This window comes from Bos mutus, chromosome 2 (genome assembly GCF_027580195.1).
Source record: "Bos mutus isolate GX-2022 chromosome 2, NWIPB_WYAK_1.1, whole genome shotgun sequence".
Classification (NCBI taxonomy): Eukaryota; Metazoa; Chordata; class Mammalia; order Artiodactyla; family Bovidae; genus Bos; species Bos mutus.
The window spans coordinates 45,743,680-45,764,919 of NC_091618.1; the positions used below are offsets into that span (position 1 = coordinate 45,743,680).

Consider the following 21,240-nt stretch of genomic DNA (forward strand, 5'->3'; position numbering starts at 1 on the left):
AGTTCACTCAGACTCACGTCCATCAAGTCAGTGATGCCATCCAGCCATCTCATCCTCTGTCGTCCCCTTCTCCTCCTGCCCCCAATCCCTCCCAGCATCACAGTCTTTTCCAATGAGTCAACTCTTCGCATGAGGTGGCCAAAGTACTGGAGTTTCAGCTTCAGCATCATTCCCTCCAAAGAAATCCCAGGGCTGATCTCCTTCAGAATGGACTGGTTGGATCTCCTTGCAGTCCAAGGGACTCTCAAGAGTCTTCTCCAACACCACAGTTCAAAAGCATCAATTCTTCGGCACTCAGCCTTCTTCACAGTCCAAATCTCACATCCATACATGACCACAGGAAAAACCATAGCCTTGACTAGATGAACCTTTGTTGGCAAAGTAATGTCTCTGCTTTTGAATATGCTATCTAGGTTGGTCATATATGAGATCAGTCCTAAATATTCTGGAGGACTGATTGGTCAAGCCCCAATACTTTGGCCACCTGATGCAAAAGAGATGACTCAAGAAAAGACCAGATGCTGGGAAAGATTGAAGTCAACAGATGAGATGGTTGGATGGCATCACGAACTCAATGGACATGAGTTTGAGCAAGTTCTGAGAGATGGTGAAGGACTGGGAAGCCTGGCAGGCTTCAGTCCATGGGTTTGCAAATCACTGGACATGACTGAGTGACTGAACAACCAATATTATATGCCTGTTTCAATGTCTTATATTGATGTATCTGAAGTGTTATCATATTATACTTTTTCACTTTATACTTATTCATTTACTCCTCCATCTTCCTAGAGATTCATCAGCCTGTTTTTATAACTATGTAGTGTCTATGTTTGAATAGCTGCTTTGATTTAAATTGCACTTATTCTTGGTGAGAAAAATTGTAATGATATTTTATTAATGCATAATGTTTATTATTTTATATATAATAAAATACTTCTATAAATTTCTTAACAGGTGTCTCTCTTATAAAGGAGGAAGCTGAGACTATTCCAAGTGAGGTAAGGAAACTTGAAAGAGAACCTCTAATAGTTACTGTTTTATAAAGGGATGAAATATTTGTAAACAGAAAATATTTATAGATGGAAGGAAAAAAGCACTCAAGAAGTTATTTAGGTCTTCATGGTTATTTCTGATAAGCAATATTTGTACAGTTACGTGATTCATTTAAGTTAAATTATACTGTTAAAGGGGAAGTTTCAGCATTAAATTGTAACATTTTAAAGTATATATGACTATAGGGGACAAAAGGCGTTTACGAACCAAAGTGGGGGAAACAAGTTAAAAAAAAATCATGAAGTTCTACATCTCACATATGGATGCCACAGACCTAACTATATTCTGTACTTTTCCTCTGTAACTATATACTCTCTGTAATATGCAATCTCCATAATAGTAGTCTATATTTTATAATATATTTCACATAATATTATTTACTTTTTAGCTAATTTTACATAAGGTATCAATTCCAAAAGCCAGTGGACCCCTATGGAAACCAATAAAATATAAAAGGTTCTTTTGTACTACTTGACAAATAGGATTTAATGATTTCTATCTATTCTTGGGTCACTGGGTCCCCAAATACCAGTTGAAGAGTCAATATACACTGTTTTCCATAGTCCAAGAAGAGACAAAAAAGGCAATATAGGGAACTTTTCATACACCTAATTTACTTAACAGACTTTTATCCTTTCTTTTATGATACTATTACTTGTAATATTTTACTATTAAAATTTCTTTTATTATATAATTGTGTTTTTATGATACTGTTCTTTGTATTATTTTGCTATTAATATTTCTTTTGTTATGATATATTGGTGATAGTATAGTAACAGTAAAATATCAGACACCTCGATTTTCCTTCTTTGAGATGTTGCTGATTTATAAAATATGAATATATGAGAACTACTGCTTTATAATGCAGTATGATCATTTTTATGGATAATCTCTGTAGTCCATGGCGCAGGCAAGTAGAGAATTTCTCAACTCTTAAGGAATGTAATAATTTACAAATATTGATGGTAACTTTTATGATAAAGGATAGAAGTACAAATGATTTTAAATCCAGTTTAGTTTGTTTTAAAGAATTTAATTGGCAATGATTAATTGGTAGCTGTCTTATTGATATATTTTCTAGTTACTGGATAATGATGATAAGAAAGGCCTGAGTCTACCAACTTTGAACCAGTCAAGTAAAGATGATTCAAGTGTTGTAGCTCCTAAAACTGACATGCCATCAAAGGAAACAGATACTCCATTGTCCACTATTCCTAGGCTGTCAATAACAGAAGAGAACCAAATACCACCTTTAGAGGAACACCAGCAAGAAGCCATGCCAGTGAAAAAAATGAAAAATCTCTTCTTTCTACCAGAAGAAAAATTAAAAGATAGATACCCAAGCCTTTTGAAAACTGACTTACATCCATCAGAGGTAAAGTTGAAAAATATCCATATGAATCCAAGTAGAATAAAAAGGAGGAACTTGGATTTATCTCCAACAGAAATTCAGTGGCAAAGCAAAAGTCTAAGCTTAGCTTGAAAGAAGAACACAAGCTTAGTTTCCCCAGATTCAAAATCAAAAGGTAGCTTTCAAGGCAGGGATGCAAAGAAGACTTTGAATAAAGGTATCTGCCATCATATTAGAAGTATAAGACTAGGAAAAACAAAAATTCATTAATAAAAATTAAATACAAATAAATTGGAAATGCATTCAGATGTCTCCAAGTAGAAGTGTGTCTAAGTATATTAAATATTCCTACCATACTTATAATCATCAAGTAAAGGAGAAAAAGCCCCTGAAGGAAAACTGATGTGAGAAACCAGTAATATAAACCAACCTCATCAGTTCAGTTCAGTTCAGTTCAGTTGCTCGGTTGTGTCTGACTCTTTGCGACCCCATGGACTGTATCATACCAGGCTTCCCTGTCCATCACCAACTCCCGGAGCTTGCTCAGACTCATGTCCATCAAGTCGGTGATGCCATCCAACCATCTCATCCTCTGTCGTCCCCTTCTCCTCCTTCCTTCAATCTTTCTCAGAATCAGGGTCTTTTCCAGTAAGTCAGTTCTTCACATCAGGTGGCCAAAGAATTGGAGCTTCAGCTTCAGCATCAGTTCTTCCAATGAATATTCAGGACTGATTTCCTTTAGGATGGACTGGTTGGATCTCCTTGTTGTCCAAGGGAGTCTCAAGAGTCTTCTCTAACACCACAGTTCAAAAGCATCAATTCTTTGGCACTTAGCATTCTTTATGGGTCCGACTTTCACATCCATATGTGACTACTGGAAAATCCATAGCTTTGACTAGACAGACCTTTGTCAGTAAAGTAATGTCTCTGCTTTTTAATATTCTGTCTAGGTTGATCATAGCTTTTCTTCCAAGGAGCAAACATCTTTTAATTTCATGGCTGCAGTCACCATCTGCAGTGATTTTGAAGCCCAGGAAAATAAAGTCTGTCACTGTTTCTATTGTTTTCTCATCCATTTGTCTTGAATTGATGGGACCGGATGCCATGATCTTTGTTTTTTGAATGTTGAGTTTTAAGCCAGTTTTTTCACTCTCCTTTTTCCCTTTCATCAAGAAGCTCTTTAGTTCTTCTTCGCTTTCTGCCATGAGGGTGGTGTCATCTGCATATTTGAGGTTATTGCTATTTCTCCCAGCAATCTTGATTCCAGTTTGTGCTTCATCCAGCCTGGCATTTCACATGATGTACTCTGCATAGAAGTTAAATAAGCAGGGTGACAATATACAGCCTCGACGTACTCCTTTCTCAATTTGGAGCCAGTCTGCTGTTCCGTGTTCAGTTCTAACTGTTGCTTCTTGACCTGCATACAGATTTCTCAGGAGGCAGGTAAGACAGTCTGGTGTTCCTGTCTCTTTAAGAATTTTCCTGTTTTTTAAATTTTAAATTTATTTATTTTAATTGGAGGCTAATTAATTTACAATACTGTATTGGTTCTGCCACACATCAGCATCAATCCACGGGCGTACACATGTTCCCCATCCTGAACCCCCCTCCCACCTTCCTCCCTGTACCATCCCTCCGGGTCATCCCAGTGCACCAACCCCAAGGATCCTGTATCGAACCTGGACTGGCAGTTTGTTTCTTATATGATATTATACATGTTTACACTTGTTTACATGTTTACAGTGTAAGTTTTCCTATAGATATTTTCTGAATAACATGTTGATACTCTTGGACTATTAATTTTATCAATGTGAAATCTTATGGTACTTTTCTCTCTTTTTCTTTTGTTTTTTATAAACTTTATTGAGGTATTACTATAATAATTTCCTAATTATGATTTTACTAATTATACCTTATTAATTTCTCTTATTTTCCTAGGGATGCTGTTGTTGTTGTTGTTCAGTCGCACAGTCATGTCCAACTCTTTGCAGCCTCATGGACTGCAGCATGATAGGCCTTCCTGTCCCTCACCATCTCCTGGAGTTTGCTCAAGTTCACATTCATTGCATCAGTGATGCCGTCCAGCCATCTCATCCCTTGATACCCTCTTCTCCTTCTGTCCTCAATCTTTCCCAGCATCAGGGACTTTTCCAATGAGTCTGTTTGCCTCAGATGACCAAAATACTGGAGCTTCAGCATCCTTCCAGTGAATATTCAGGGTTGATCTCCCTTAAGATTGACTGGTTTGATCTTGCTGTCCAGGGGACTTTCAGGAGTCTTCTCCAGCACCACAGTCCAAAGGCATCAGTTCTTTGTCATTCTGCCTTCTTTACAGTCCAGCTCTCACAACCGTACATGACCACTGTGAAGACCATAGCCTTCACTAAACAGACCTTTGTCAGCAGAGTAATGTCTCTGCTTTTCAGTACACTGTCTAGGTTTGTCATATCTTTCCTGCCAAGAAGCAGCCGTCTTCTGATTTCATGATTGCAATCACTGTCCACAGTGATTTTGGAGCCCAAGAAGAGGAAATCTGTCACTACTTCCACCCTCCCCCACCCCAATTTGCCATGAAGTAATGGGGCCAGATGCCATGATCTTAGTTTTTTTTTTAATATTTAGTCTTAAGCCGGCTCTTTCACTCTCCTCCTTCACCCTAATTAAGAGGTTCTTTAGTTCCTCTTCCTCTTCCTTTGCTGCCAGAGTAGTACTAGTGATTAGAGTGGTATCATCTGCATATCTGAGGTTGTTGTTTCTCCCACCTGTCTTGATTCCAACTTGTAACTCATCCAGCCCGGCATTTCTCATGATGCACTAAACATATAGGTTAAACAAATAGGGTGACAGCAGACAACCCTGTCATAACTCCTTTCCTGATCTTGAGCCAGTCAGTTGTTCCATACAGTGTTCTAACTGTTGTTTTCTGACCCGCATACAGTTTTCTCAGGGAGACAGGTAAGATGGTCTGGTATTCCCATCTCTCTAAGGGCTTTGCACAGTTTGTCATGATCCACAAACAGGTACCTTAAAACAACAGAAATTTATTGTCCCACAGTTACGGAGACTACAAGTTTGAAACAAAGGTGTCAGCAAGGTCTGGCTCTCTCTGAACCCTGTAGGGGAGAATGCTTCCTTGGTGCTTCTAGCTTCTGGTATTGGCCAGTAATCTTTAGTATTCCTTGGCTTATAACCATATACTGCCACTCTGCCTCTGTCATCACATGGTCATCTTCTCCTTGTGTGTGTCTCTCTTTTATGAAGATATCAGAAATGTTCAATTAAGGTTCCAGCCTATTTCGATAGGACCTCATCTTAATTTATTGTATTTGCAATAACTCTATTTTTAAGTAAGGGTACATTCTGAGCTATTGGGACTTTGAACTTTTTTGAGGGACTTTGTGTCCCAAGTCTTTTTTAGAGACAAAGTCAACCCATAACATTTACATACCATGAAATGTACCCAATTTTATATGGACAGTTCAATGAGTTTTGATAATGTGTATTTCACTATATGAAGATCTAGAATATTTTCATCATTACACCATTAAATATGAGAATGTTTTCCTCCAGGTTTACTGAGATTTCATTAACAAACAAAATTGTATATATTTAACATGTATACAGGCTTCCCTGGTGGCTCAGATGGTAAAGAATCTGCCTGCAATGAGGGAGATCTGCGTTTGATCCCTGTGTTGGGAAGATCCCCTGGAAGAGGGCATGGCAACCCACTCCATTATTCTTGCCTGGAGAATCCCCATGGACAGAGGAGGATGGTGGGTTACCGTCCAAGGGGTCCAAAAATTCGGACATGACTAAGCAACTAAGCACAACACAATGTGGATACAGTGTGATGATTTGATATAAGGATACCTTGTGAAATAATTATCATCATCAGGTTAATTAATATATCCATCACCTTCCAGAGTTACCTGCATGTGTGTGTAGTGAGAAAACTTAAGATTTACTCTTTTGGCAAATGCCAAGTATAAAATGCAATATCACTGTTAATAACTATAGTAACTATGCTGTATGCAGAACTTATGTGCTATACTCTAGAACGTTTTCCATCTTATAACTACTGTCTTGAACCCTTTGACCAGCATTTCCCTATCCCTTAGCCCCTAGCTGCTGGTAACTACCATTCTACTTTCTGTTTCTACCAGTTTGGCCTTTTTTTTTTTTTTTTTTAAGATTTAACTACAAATGAGATCTACAGTATTTTTCTCTATCTGACTTATTTCACTTAACATAATGCCTTCAGATTTCATCCATGTTGTCACAAGTGGCATTATATCCTTACTTTTCACAGCTGAATAATATTATTTTGAAATAGATACCACATCTTCACCCATTCATCTTTCTATAGACATGTAGGTAGTTTCCATACCTTGGCTATTGTGAATAATGCTGCAATGAACATTAAAGTGCAGATATTTCTTTGATATATTGTTATAAATTCTGGTATATGCCCAGCAGTGGGAATGCTGGATCATATAACTCTACTTTTAATTTCTTGAGGAACATCCATACTGTTTTTCATAGTTGCTAAGTCACTTCAGTCGTGTCCGACTCTGTGCGACCCCATAGATGGCAGCCCACCAGGCTCCGCTGTCCCTGTGATTCTCCAGGCAAGAACACTGGAATGGATTGCCATTTCCTTCTCCAGTGCATGAAACTGAAAAGTGAAAGTGAAGTCACTCAGTCGTGTCCAACTCTGAGCAACCCCATGGACTGCAGCCTACCAGGCTCTTCCGTCCATGGGATTTTCCAGGCAAGAGTACTGGAGTGGGGTGCCATTGCCTTCTCCGGTTTTTCATAGTACTTGTTACCAATTTACATTCTTAGCAACATTGCATAAGGAATCCCTTTTCTTTACCTCCTTGAAAAGTGTCTGAACTCTTGTCTTTTTAATAAGAGACAGTCTAACAGTTATGATTGTGGTTTTCAGTCTGTCTGCCCTCTGATGGAGAAGGATAAGAGGCTTATGGAAGATTCCTGATGGGAGAGACTGACTGAGGGGGAAACTGAGTCTTGTTTTGATGGGCAGGGACATGCTCATTAAATCTTTAATCCAATTTTCTGTTGATGGATGGAGCTGTGTTCCCTCCCTGCTATTTACCTGGGGCCAAACTATGGTGGCCCCACAGTGTGAAAAGATATAAGCATCTGAATGCAGAGTTCCAAAGAATAGCAAGAAGAGATAGGAAAGCCTTCCTCAGCGATCAATGCAAAGAAATAGAGGAAAACAACAGAATGGGAAAGACTAGGGATCTCTTCAAGAAAATCAGAGATACCAAGGGAATATTTCATGCAAAGGTGGGCTCGATAAAGGACAGAAATGGTATGGACCTAACAGAAGCAGAAGATATTAAGGAGAGGTGGCAAGAATATACAGAAGAACTGTACAAAAAAGATCTTCATGACCCAGATAATCACCATAGTGTGATCACGCACCTAGAGCCAGACATCCTGGAATGTGAAGTCAAGTGGGCCTTAGAAATCATCACTACGAACAAAGCTAGTGGAGGTGATGGAATTCCAGTTGAGCTACTTCAAATCCTGAAAGATGATGCTGTGAAAGTGCTGCACTCAATATGCCAGCAAGTTTGGAAAACTCAGCAGTGGCCACAGGAATGGAAAAGGTCAGTTTTCATTCCAATCCCAAAGAAAGGCAATGGCAAAGAATGTTCAAACTACTGCACAATTGCACTCATCTCACATGCTAGTAAAGTAACGCTCAAAATTCTCCAAGCCAGGCTTCAGGAATACGTGAACCGTGAACTTCCAGTTGTTCAAGCTGGTTTTAGAAAAGGCAGAGGAACCAGAGATCAAATTGCCAACATCTGCTGGATCATGAAAAAAGAAAGAGAGTTCCAGAAAAACATCCATTTCTGCTTTATTGACTATACCAAAGCCTTTGACTGTGTGGATCACAATAAACTGTGGAAAATTCTGAAAGAGATGGGAATACCAGACCACCTGACCTGCCTTTTGAGAAACCTATATGCAGGTCAGGAAGCAACAGTTAGAACTGGACATGGAACAACAGACTGGTTCCAAATAGGAAAAGGAGTACGTCAAACCTGTATATTGTCACCCTGCTTATTTAACTTATATGCAGAGTACATCATGAGAAATGATGCTGGAATCAAGATTGCCGGGAGAAATATCAACAACCTCAGATATGCTTTTGACACCACCCTTATGGTAGAAAGTGAAGAGGAACTAAAAAGCCCCTTGATCAAAGTGAAAGTGGAGAGTGAAAAAGTTGGCTTAAAGCTCAACATTCAGAAAATGAAGATCATGGCATCTGTTCCCATCACTTCATGGGAAATAGATGGGGAAACAGTGAAACAGTTGACTTTACTTTTTTTTGCTCAAAATCACTGCAGATGGTGACTGGGCCAGGGATTGGGGGAAGGAGGAGATAGCATATTGAAAATCAGAGACAACAGAACAAAGGTCCGAGTCAAGGCTGAGATGGCTGTGAAGAAAGATGGCATCACCAGTCCATTCTGAAGGAGATCAGCCCTGGGATTTTTTTGAAGGAATGATGCTGAGCTGCAACTCCAGTACTTTGGCCACCTCATGGAAGAGTTGGTGGAAAAGACTGGATGCTGGGAGGGATTGGGGGCAGGAGGAGAAGGGGACGACAGAGGATGAGATGGCTGGATGGCATCACTGACTCGATGGACGTGAGTCTGAGTGAACTCCGGGAGTTGGTGATGGACAAGGAGGCATGGTGTGCTGCGATTCATGGGATCGCAAAGAGTCGGACACGATTAAGCAACTGAACTGAACTGAACTGAACTGAAACTATGGTGGAGGTAATGAAGATAATGGCAACCTCCTTCGAAAGAGCCCATGCATGTCCTGCTACACTCAATGCCCCCAACCCTGCAGCAGGCCACTACCAACCCATCCCTCCACTGGAGACTCCTAGACCCTCACAGGCAGTCTGGGTCAGTCTCTAGTGAGGTCACTGCTCCTTTCTCCTGGGTCCTGGTGCACACAAGGTTCTGTTTGTGCCCTTCAAGAGTCTATTTCCCAGTCCTGTGTAAGTTCTGGTAGCTCTATGGTGGGGTTAATGGCGACCTCCTGCAAAAGGGCTTATGCCATACCCAAATCTGCTGCACCCAGATCCTCTGTCCCTGTGGCAGTCCACTGCTGACCCACACCTCCACAGGAGATGCTCAGACATAGTTCTCTCTGTCTCTGTGGGGTCCCTGGATCCTGATGTGCACAAATCTATATGCAGGTCAGGAAGCAACAGTTAGAACTGGACATGGAACAACAGACTGGTTCCAAATAGGAAAAGGAGTACATCAAGGCTGTATATTGTCACCCTGCTTATTTGACTTATATGGAGAGTATATCATGAGAAACGCTGGGCTGGAGGAAGCACAAGCTGGAATCAAGATTGCCAGGAGAAATAGCAATAAACTCAGATATGCAGATGACACCACCCTTATGGCAGAAAGCAAAGAACTAAAGAGCCTCTTGATGAAAGTGAAAGAGGAGAGTGAAAAAGTTGGCTTAAAGCTCAACTTTCAGAAAACAAAAATCATGGCATCTGGTCCCATCACTTCATGGCAAATAGATGGGGAAACAGTAGAAACAGTGGCAGACTTTATTTTGGGGGGCTCCAAAAGCACTGCAGACAGTGACTGCAGCTATGACATTAAAAAATGCTTACTCCTTGGAAGGAAAGTTATGACCAACCTAGATAGCATATTAAAAAGCAGAGACATTACTTTGCCAACAAAGGTCCATCTAGTCAAGGTTTTGGTTTTTCCAGTGGTCTAGTATGGATGTGAGAGTTGGACTGTAAAGAAAGCTGAGCGCTGAAGAATTGATACTTTTGAACTGTGGTGTTGGAGAAACTCCTGAGAGTCCCTTGGATTGCAAGGAGATCAAACCAGTCCATCCTAAAGGGAATCAGGCCTGAATAATCATTGGAAGGACTGATGTTGAAGCTGAAACTCCTATACTTTGGCCACCGGATGTGAAGAACTGATTCCTTGGAAAAGACCCTGATGCTGGGAAAGATTGAAGGCATGAGGAGAAGGGGACAACAGAGGATGAGATGGTTGGGTGGCACCACTGACTCAATGGACATGAGTTTGAGTAAACTCTGGGAATTGGTTATGGACAGGGAGGCCTAGCATGCTGCAGTCCATGGCGTCACAGAGAGTTGGACACAACTGAGCGACTGAACTAAACCGAACTGAACAGTTATGAGGTGATCTTGTGGTTTTGATTTGCATTTCCTTGATGATTTGTAATTGGTTAGTAATTGGAGTACTTTTTCATATTGGAGCATGAAATTAGTAATTGGAGCACTTCCCCTGTTGACTGTGGATGTTTTCTTTTAAAGAATGTCTATTCAGGTCCTTTGCCCCCTTTTATTTTTTTATTAATGTATATTTTATTGAAGTATAGTTGACTAGCAATGTTTCAGATGTACAGCAAGGTGATTCAGTTTTATACACATATATATTATATATATATATATGTATATATATATATATATATACACACATATATATTATTTTTCATATTATTTTCCATTATAGCTTATTACAAGATACTGACTATAGTTCCTGTGATACACAGTAAACCTCTGTTGCTTGTTGCATATCTAATTTTTTAAAATTACAAATCTAGCATTCTATTCATACCAAACAAGTAGAATCAAAATGTCATAAATTTTTTAGTTAGACAAAAGTTGATAAGTTTTCTAAAACATATATATATTGTACACACTATATATATATATATATATATATATGCAAAAGCTTTTCTAACACACTTGATAAAGCCTTGATAAAGAACATCAAAAAGAAAAAGAAGAGATGGAGAGTTGGAAAACAAACTAAATGAAATGGGGGCACTGAATATGAAATAGAAAAAGTGAAACAAACTGGATAAAAGTAAAAGATCATCATATAGTCCAGTGGTTTTTAAACATGGCTGCTCATTAGAAACACATCTGGAGCTTTGGAGAGAAAAGGCAATAGCTACTGAATTCTCTTAACTTTTGCTTGTCTGGAAAAAATTTGATTTCTCCCTCAAATCTGAATGAGAGTCCTGCTGGGTAGAGTATTCTTGGTTGTAAGTTTCTTCCTTTTCATCACTTTAAATATATCATGTCATTTCCTTCTGGCTTGAGTTTTCTGTTGAGAAATCAATTGATAACCTGATGAGAGTTTCCTTGTATGTTGTTGTTTTTCTCTTGTTGCTTTTAATACTTTTATTTGTGTCTTTAATTTTTGTCAGTTTGATTGCTATGTGTCTCCATGTGTTCCTCCTTGAAATTTTCCTGCCTAGAACTCTCTGTGCTTTCTGTACTTGGTTGAGTATGTCCTTCCTCATGTTAGGGAAGTTTTCAGCTATTATCTCTTCAAATATTTTCTCAGGTCCTCTCTTTCTTTTCCTTCTGGGACCCCTATAATGCAAATATTGGTGCATTTAATGTTGTCCCAGAGGTCTCTTGGGCTGTCTTCATTTCTTTTCAATCTTTTTTCTATTTTCTGTTCTACAGCAGTGATTTCCACCTTTCTGTCCTCCAGATCATTTATCCATTCTTCTGCCTCAGTTATTCTGCATTTATTCCTTCTTGTGTATTATTCATCCATGTTTGTTCTTTAGTTCTTCTGGTTCAGTTCAGTTCGGTTCACTTGCTCAGTTGTGTCCATTTCTTTGCGACCCTGTGAACCGCAGCACACCAGGCCTCCCTGTCCATCACCAACTCCTGGAGTCCACCCAAACCAATGTCCATTGAGTTGGTGATGCCATCCAACCATCACATCCTCTGTCATCCCTTTCTCCTCCTGCCCTCAATCTTTCCCAGCATCAGGGTCTTTTCAAATGAGTCAGCTCTTCGCATCAGGTGGCCAAAGTATTGGAGTTTCAGTTTCAACATCAGTCCTTCCAATGAACACCCAGGACTCATCTCCTTTAGAATGGACTGGTTGGATCTCCTTGCAGTCCAAGGGACTCTCAAGAGTCTTCTCCAACACCACAGTTCAAAAGCAGGTCTGTAGTAAACATTTTTTGCATCTTCTCCATTGTTTTCCTGAGATCCTGGATCATCTTCACTATCATTGTTCTCGGTTCTTTTTCTGGAAGGTTGCCTATTTCTACTTCATTTAGTTGTTTTTTTCTAGGATTTTATCTTTTCCCTTCATCTGAGACATAACTGTCTGCTTTTTCATCCTGAAAAGACCCTCATGCAGGATAAAGATTGAAGGCAGGAGAAAGGGATGACAGAGGATGAGATGGTTGGATGGCATCACTGACTCAATGGACATGAGTTTGAGCAAGCTCCAGGAGATGGTGAAGGACAGGGAAGCCTCGCATGCTGCAGTCCATGGGATCACAAAGAATAGGACATGACTGAGCGACTGAACAACAACAGCAATATCCTGATTAAGTTTTCCGTAATGTGGTTTTTGTTCTAGCCACTGTGGGATTGTGGTTTTTGGCTAAGAGGCTTTTGTAAGCATCCCAATGGGAGGGACTGGTGGTGGGGAAAATTGGGTCTTGCTCTGGTTGGCAGGGCCAATCTTGTTAGTTGTTTGGCCTGGGGCAACCCAGCCATGGGGTTTACTGGCTCTCTGGTAGGGTTAATGGTGACCTCCAAGAGGGCTTACACCAAAGGGGACTTTCCAGGACTGCTCCTGCCAGTGCCACTGTCCCTGGCGTGAGCCCCTGCCAATTCACACCTGTACAGGAGACCTTCCAACACTAGCAGGTTTTGGTTCAGTCTCCTGTGGGGTCACTGGTTCTTTCCTCTGGGTCTTGGTGCACACAACATTTTGTTTGTGCCCTCCAAGTTTGGAGTCTCAGTTTTTCCCCAGTCCTTTGGAAGTCCTGTAATCAAATCCTGCTGGCCTTTAAGTTCAGAGTCTCTGGGGATTCCCAGTTCTTTTTGTTGGATCCCCAGCCTGAGAAGCCTGACGTAGGGTTCAGAACTTTTAAAATAGTGAGAGAACTTTTTTGCTATTCTTTAGTTTGTGGGCCACCCGCTTGGTGGGTATGGGATTTGATTTTATCATGATTGTGCCCCTCCTACCATCTCACTGTGGCTTCTTCTTTGTCTTTGGATGTGAGATATCTTTTTTTTTGGTGGGTTCCAGCATTCTCCTGTCAATGTTCAACAGCCAGTTGCAGTTTTGGTGCTTTCTCAGGAGGAGAGGCACATATGTCCTTCTGCCCCACCATTTTCCTTTGCTCCTTTTAAAAATCTGGTTATTTGTTTGTTTGCTATTGAGTTGTATAAGTTCTTTATACAGTTTGACTATTAGCCCCTTTAGAGATGTATGGTTTGCAAATATTTTCTCCCATTACTAGATTGCCTTTTCATTTGTTGACTGTTTCCCTACTGTGCAGAAGCTTTCAGTTTAACTTAGCCTCACTTGTTTATTTTTTATTTTATTACCTTTGCTTCTGGTGTCATATTTAAAAAAAATATTGCCAAGATCAATTCAAGGAGTTTTTTTCCCTAAGTTTTCTTTTAGGAGTGTTATATTTTCAAATCTTGTATTTTAACCTTTAATCCATTTTGAGCTAATTTTTTGTGAGTGATATCAGATAGGTGTTCAGTTTTATCCTTTTGCATGGAGATATCCAGTTTTCCCAACTCCATTTATTGAGGAGACTATACTTTACCCAGTGAGACTTTGTGGCTATCCTATCAAATAGTAGTTGGCCAGATACGTGGCAGTTTATTTCTGGGCTCTCTATTCTGTTTTATTGGTCTGTTTTTATGCCAGTACCATACTGTTTTGCTTACAAAATAGCTTTGTAATACAGTTCAAAATCAGAAATTGTGAGACTTCCAACTTTATTTTTCTTTTTCAAGATTGCTTTGGCTGTTCAGGGTCCTTTGGAGTTCATACATTATTTTAGGACTTTTTTTTTAATGTTTTTCTGAAAAATGTCATTGGAATGTACAGGGATTTAATTGACTCCATAGATCACTTTGGTTAGTTGGACATTTTAGCCATAGTGATTTTTCAATCCATGAACATTAGCTATCTTTCCATTTATTTGTGTCTTTGTCCGTTTCTTTCTATCAGTGTCTTACAGTTTTCAGTGTAAAGGTCTTTCACCTCCTTGATTAAATTTATTCAAAAGTATTTTATTTTTGATACCACAGATTGGTGGGTGCCAGAGGTGCATTTTGGGAGGTGGGTCAAATGGGTAAAGGTGGTCAGAAGTACAAACTTCCCAGTTATAAGACAAATAAGTCCTTGGTTTGTGATGTATACTGTGGTTAACAATACAGTGAGTATATTTGAAAGTTGCAGAGCATAAATCTTAAAAGTTCTCATCAGGGGAAAAAAATTATAAATGTATGGTGATGGATGTAAACTAAAATTATGTAATCATTCTATAATATATACATATATAAAACCATTATGTATATTAAAACTAATACAGTGTTGTACACCAGCATGTAGGAAATATTAGAAGTTACAAGCCAGAAGTATGATAATGATGGCTTTTGTATTTACCTACATAGATACCTTTTCCAGAGTTCTTTGTTAATTGAGTCACTGTCTAGTGTCTTTTCCTTTTATCCTGAGAGACTCCGTTATCATTTCCTGTAACAAAGAAATAATAGTGACAAACTCCTCTAACTTTTGTTGATCAGGAATGTCTTAATTCTTCATTTTTGAAGGATGGTTTTGCTTGTTATGTAATTCTTGGTTGATGATCTTTTTCTCTCCACTCTCTACTGATGTGGTTTGTTGACGAGAAATTAGCTGTTAATTTTGCAGCCAAAAACTGAAGAGTTTTTATACATGATGAGTCACTTTTTTCCTTGCTGCTTTCAAGTTCCCTCTCTGTCTTTTCAGAGTTTTATTGGGTCTTGGTGTATATATGTCTTTGAGTTTATCCTTGAAATGTGTTGAGCTTCTTGGATGTGTAGATTCATGACTTTTACTAAATTTGGGAAATATTTGGCCATTATTTCTTCAAATATTCTCCCTGACTCTCTCTCTCTCTCCTTCCTTGACTCCCATGTGTATGTTGGTACATTTGACTGTGGTTCCCAGGATCCTTTAGGTTCTGTTCATTTTTTCATTCTTTTTTTCTTCCTTCTCTTCAGGTTCAACAATTTTATTGTCCTATCTTCAATTCAATGATTCCTTCTTCTATCTGCTCAATATGCTGTTGAACTTCTCAAGAGTTTTCCATTTCAGTCATTGTACTTTCGGATCCAGAATTTGTATTTGGTTCCTTTTTATAATTTCTATCTCTTTATTTACATTTTGTTGATATTTTTTTATTGATTTCCTTTAGTTGTTTACCCATGGTTTCCTTTTGCTCTTTGAGCATATTTAAGAAAGTTCGTTTTAAAATCTTTGTCTATTAAGTCCAATATCTGGGCTTCTTCACAGGACATTTCTATTAAATTTTTTCCTATGAATGGGCCATAATTTCCTATACTTTAGTATGCTATGTTATTTTTGTTGAAAATTGGGCATTTTAAATATTATAGTGTAACTGGAAATTCTCCTCTGTCTCTAGGGTATTGATGATTGGTTTTTGGCTGCTCTATGTCTTCTTGCTGTGTGTGGGCTTTCTCTAGTTGCAGCGAACAGAGGCTACTTTCTAGTTGCAACATGCAGGCTTCTTATTGCAGTGGCTTCTCTTGTCACAAAGCACATGCTCTATGGCACATGGGCTTCAGTAATTGTGGCACTCAGGCTCAGTAGTTGTGGCACATGAGCTTACTTGCTCCACAGCATGTGGAATCTTCCCAGAGCAGGGATAGAACCCATGTCCCCTGCATTGACAGGCAGACTTTCTCTGCCTGTAACACTGTACCACCAGAGAAGTCCTGTTTTTTTTTATTTTTGAGGGCTGTGGTCACATGTTTCTTTAATGACCATTCGAATGATTTTTTTTTCAAAGACTATATTCCTTGTCATTTGTGGTCAGTCATCAAAGTCTTTCTTCCATTATCTCAGCATCCAGTTAATGACCTGACTGATTTCTTAAAACACCAAAATTTAACTGCCCTTTTTTTTCATTAACCAATCCCTGGTTGCTTTAAGTTTTGTATTAAATTATGAAGTTTTAATTAGTTGATCTTTCAACCTTTTGACAGTTTATTATATTTGTTTCAGTGAAGGGACTTATTCTTTGAGCAATCTACCATTTTCTATGATATCACTTTTGCATTCTCTTCTAATATATGCTTTATTTTATGCTAATCCTATGAGTTGACTCATTGGAAAAGACCCTGATGCTGGGAGGGATGGCAGGAGGAGAAGGGGACAGCAGAGGATGAGATGGCTGGATGGCATCACCAACTCGATGCACAGGAGTTTGGGTGAACTCCGGGAGTTGGTGATGGATAGGGAGGCCTGGCCTGCTGCGATTCATGGCATTGCAAAGAGTTGGACATGACTGAGCAACTGAACTGAACTGATTTTTATTTAAGTTACTGTTTTTGTTTCCTGGGGCTTAGGGGAATAAAAAGAGGTCAATAATATACAAAGTACTATCATGTACTTTTTGTGATGTTTGCCATTTCCTACCTCAATAAACTATTATTACTGTGTTTCAAGTTCTCTCACTACCTCCATTGTACTAGTTAAATTATCAATGAATTATTTTGTTTATTTAAGATAAAGCCAAATGGTAACACTAGATCCCATTTTATTATTATTTATAGCTATCAATAATGCTGAGTTTAAAAATTATATTAATACTTATTTTTTCTATTCACCTTCTCTGGTCTGTTTTTACTTCAGAGTTCACCTTACTGTTGCACAAAGGAAAATTTAAATAGACCTTGTAGTTTAGGTAAGTTATTATTTGTATATATACTTGTAATTTTCAAATATTTAGTGAAATTGAGAACATAAACTCATGTAAAACAATTATTATCAAGAATTTTCATCAAAATATTAACTACACATGATGTTTGTGATTACTGACATGAAAAAACTATGGAATTACAGTATTAGTGGGAAATCAAGCAAAGCAAAATACAAGTGGCTGAAAGATCCTAGATAATATTTATTTTACATGCATTATAATATTGCTAAGCCATTTATTACATTTATCTGTGTTTACAAACATTCTGGCTATGTGTAGATATACCTAATGAAGTTTTTCTAATTCAACGAATTGTTCTGTGATATCATCATGAAGACATACTTGACATATCAGTAAACGCAAAGGTAATAATCAAAATTGCACTCACCTCACACGCTAGTAAAGTAGTGCTTAAAATTCTCCAAGCCAGGCTTCAGCAATACATGAACCATGAACTTCCAGATGTTTTAGAAAAGGTTTTAGAATTTTAAAATGTTTTAGAAAAGCTGGTTTTAGAAAAGGCAGAGGAACCAGAGATCAGATTGCCAACATCTGCTGGATCATCGAAAAAGCAAGAGAGTTCCAGAAAAACATCTATTTCTGCTTTATTGACTATGCCAAAGCCTTTGACTGTGTGCATCACAAGAAACTGTGGAAAACTCTGAAAGAGATGAGTGCATACCAGACTACCTGACCTGCCTCTTGAGAAACCTGTATGCAGGTCAGGAAGCAACAGTTAGAACTGGACATGGAACAACAGACTGGTTCCAAATAGGAAAAGGAGTTCGTCAAGGCTGTATATTGTCACCCTGCTTATTTAACTTATATGCAGAGTACCTCATGAGAAATGCTGGGCTGGAGGAAGCAAAAGCTGGAATCAAGATTGCTGGGAGAAATATCAATAACCTCAGATATGCAGATGACACCACCCTTATGGCAGAAAGTGAAGAAGAACTAAGAAGCCTCTTGATGAAGGTGAAAGTGGAGAGTGAAAAAGTTGGCTTAAAGCTCATTCAGAAAACTAAGATCATAGCATCCGGTCCCATCACTTCATGGCAAATAGATGGGGAAACAGTGGAAACAGTGGCTGACTTTATTTTTCTGGGCTCCAAAATCACTGCAGATGGTGATTGCAGCCGTGAAATTAAAAGACGCTTACTCCTTGGAAGGAAAGTTATGACCAACCTAGACAGCATATTCAAAAGCAGAGACATTACTTTGGCAACAGAGGTCCATCTAGTCAAGGCTATGGTTTTTCCAGTGGTCATGTATGGATGTGAGAGTTGGACTATAAAGAAAGCTGAGCGCTGAAGAATTGATGCTTTTGATCTGTGGTATTGGAGAAAACTCTTGAGAGTCCCTTGGACTGCAAGGAAATCCAACCAGATCCAGATCCAACTAAAGGAGATGAGTCCTGAGTATTCACTGGAAGGACTGATGTTGAAGCTGAAACTGCAATACTTTGGCTACCTGATGTGTAGAGCCAACTCACTGGTTAAGACCCTGATGCTGGGAAAGATTGAGAAGGCAAGAGGAGAAAGGGACAGAGGGTGAGATGGTTGGATGGCATCATCGGCTCGATAGACATGGGTTTGGGTGGACTCTGGAGTTGGTGATGGACAGGGAGGCCTGGCGTGCTGCAGTTCATGGGGTCGCAAAGAGTTGGACATGACTAAATGACTGAACTGAACTGAATAATCAAAATATTTAACAACTAGTACAGCATAAGCATGGAACAACTAGATTAGATAATGTTGTTGGATCAAAGTTCTGGAAGTCCCTTGCTGTGCCATATTGAGGTTCAAGGAAATGGGAAATTCCTATACTTTGGCCACCTGATGTGAAGAACTGACTCATTGAAAAATACCCTGATACTGGGAAAGATTGAAGGCAAAAGGAGAGAGGGTGGCAGAGAATGAAATGGTTAGATAACATCACTGACTCAATAGACATGAATTTGAGCAAACTCCGGGAGATAGTGGAAAACAGAGGAGCCTGGTGTGCTGCAGTTCATGAGGTCACAAAGTGTCAGACACAACTTGGCAACTGAGCAACAATAACAACAGAAATGTTTTAATATTTAACAATCGGGACAGTTATATGACTGTGTAATAACTGAATATCTATCCAGAGGAGACTGTAGAAATGTAATTAAAATGAAGAGAGAATAAGAATATAGCTCAAACACTTGACAGAAGATGAGCAAGCAAGAACATTTTTTTTGTAACATGAAAGCATCCTTGAGTTGTAGAGAGTGTTCTCCAACTAGGAACTTATGGAGAAATAGAAGATGAAAAATGTATTTAAAAAAAGACAGGGAAAATACCAGATGAAATTGTGATTAAGAAGTATAATTTTAGAAGAAAGTTTCTGAAGTGGAAATTTGACTTACCTCAGTAGTTGATGTGGTGAAATGAAAATTATTACAAATTAATGTTTTAGCCATATATTTTGTATTTATCCATATGAATACATATGTATATGTATATATGTTCTACACAATAATAACAATTCTAAGAACATATATTGTGGTACAGGAAACTATTTGACAACATAGTATGTCAGTGTCTGGAATACTTTAAATGTCAGGAAAATTTTATAGTACACTTAAATTATTATTTATCCTAGAAGAAAAAGTGACCATTTGGAATAATATTCAGGAGTAATAAAACATCCTGGAAGATTAGGATATTTGGAAACCCATAATGTGATTCCTCCAGAACTTTCTTTCTAATATCCTTTGGAATATTCTAATCATAAAATAACTTTTGGAGTAAATCTGATATAACAGCAAAGCAAGCTCCTTATTTTATTATTAATACTTCCAACTATTTCTTCAAAGGGAGAAATAGTGTATCAAGTAATGGACAATATTGATGAGGGGGTAACCTGATTAGCTATGGAACTTCAGTTCAGTTGCTCAGTGGTGTCTGACTCTTTGCGACCCCGTGGACTGCAGCACGCCAGGCTTCCCTGTCCATCATCAACTCCCGGAGCTTGCTCAAGCTCATGTCCATCAAGTTGATGATGCCATCCAGCCATCTCATCCTCTGTCATCCCCTTCTCCTCCTGCCTTCGATCTTTCCCAGCATCAGGGTCTTTTCCAGTGAGTCAGTTCTTCGTATCAGGTGGCCAAAGAATTGGAGCTTCAGCATCAGTTCTTCCAATGAATATTCAGGACTGATTTCATTTAGGATGGACTGGTTTGATCTCCTTGCTATCTAAGGGGCTCTCAAAAGTCTTCTCCAACACCACAGTTCAAAGGCATCAATTCTTTGGCACTCAGCTTTCTTTATAGTCCAACTCTCACATCCATACATGACTACCGGAAAAAACCATAGCTTTGACTAGATAGACCTTTGTTGGCAAAGTAATGTCTCTGCTTTTTAATATGCTGTCTAGCTTGGTTATAGCTTTTCTTCCAAGGAGCAAGCATCTTTTAATTTCATGGCTGCAGTCACCATCTGCTCTGAAACTTAGGCAACCATTTATCTTATAAAAGCCTTGATTTTTCCATTTTAAAAGTGAAAGAATGAAACTAGATACCACCCCCTTGCAGTCTGCCTTTATTGCCTTATAATCTTCATAACTTTGTAGACATTTCACATATATTAATTTATTTAGTCTTCATACGACCTTGAAGAAGGCAATGGCACCCCACTGCAGTACTCTTGCCTGGAGAATCCCATGGACAGAGGAGCCTGGAGGGCTGCAGTCCATGGGGTCGCTGAGTGTCGGACACGACTGAAGCAACTTAGGAGCAGCAGCAACAGCATACAACCTTGTTAGGTTGACATTATTATCCTAGTTTTATAGATGAAGCAACTGAGGCATTGAATGGCTGAGTCATTTGACAATTCTGGAACAGTAGTCTGTGAAAGAAGCCAGTGGTCCAATCTCTTCTGAAGAGTGAAGAGCCTTTATAAGCAGTGCCAAGTCAATTGGAAAGAACAAACAGAATTGGAAAGAGCATCTGTGGTATATCTTTTAAAAAG

At 38.9% G+C, this 21,240-nt stretch overlaps 1 protein-coding gene across 1 annotated transcript in view; it reads left to right on the forward strand.

Moving 5' to 3' along the window:
• Positions 1-21,240, forward strand: part of C2CD6 (C2 calcium dependent domain containing 6) — a 126,392-nt gene that overhangs the window by 56,011 nt on the left and 49,141 nt on the right. Inside the window, exons 12-13 of the mRNA XM_070360505.1 lie at positions 955-998; positions 2,135-2,428. Of these exons, the coding sequence (XP_070216606.1) occupies positions 955-998; positions 2,135-2,428 (338 nt within the window). The remainder of the gene's footprint in view (positions 1-954; positions 999-2,134; positions 2,429-21,240) is intronic.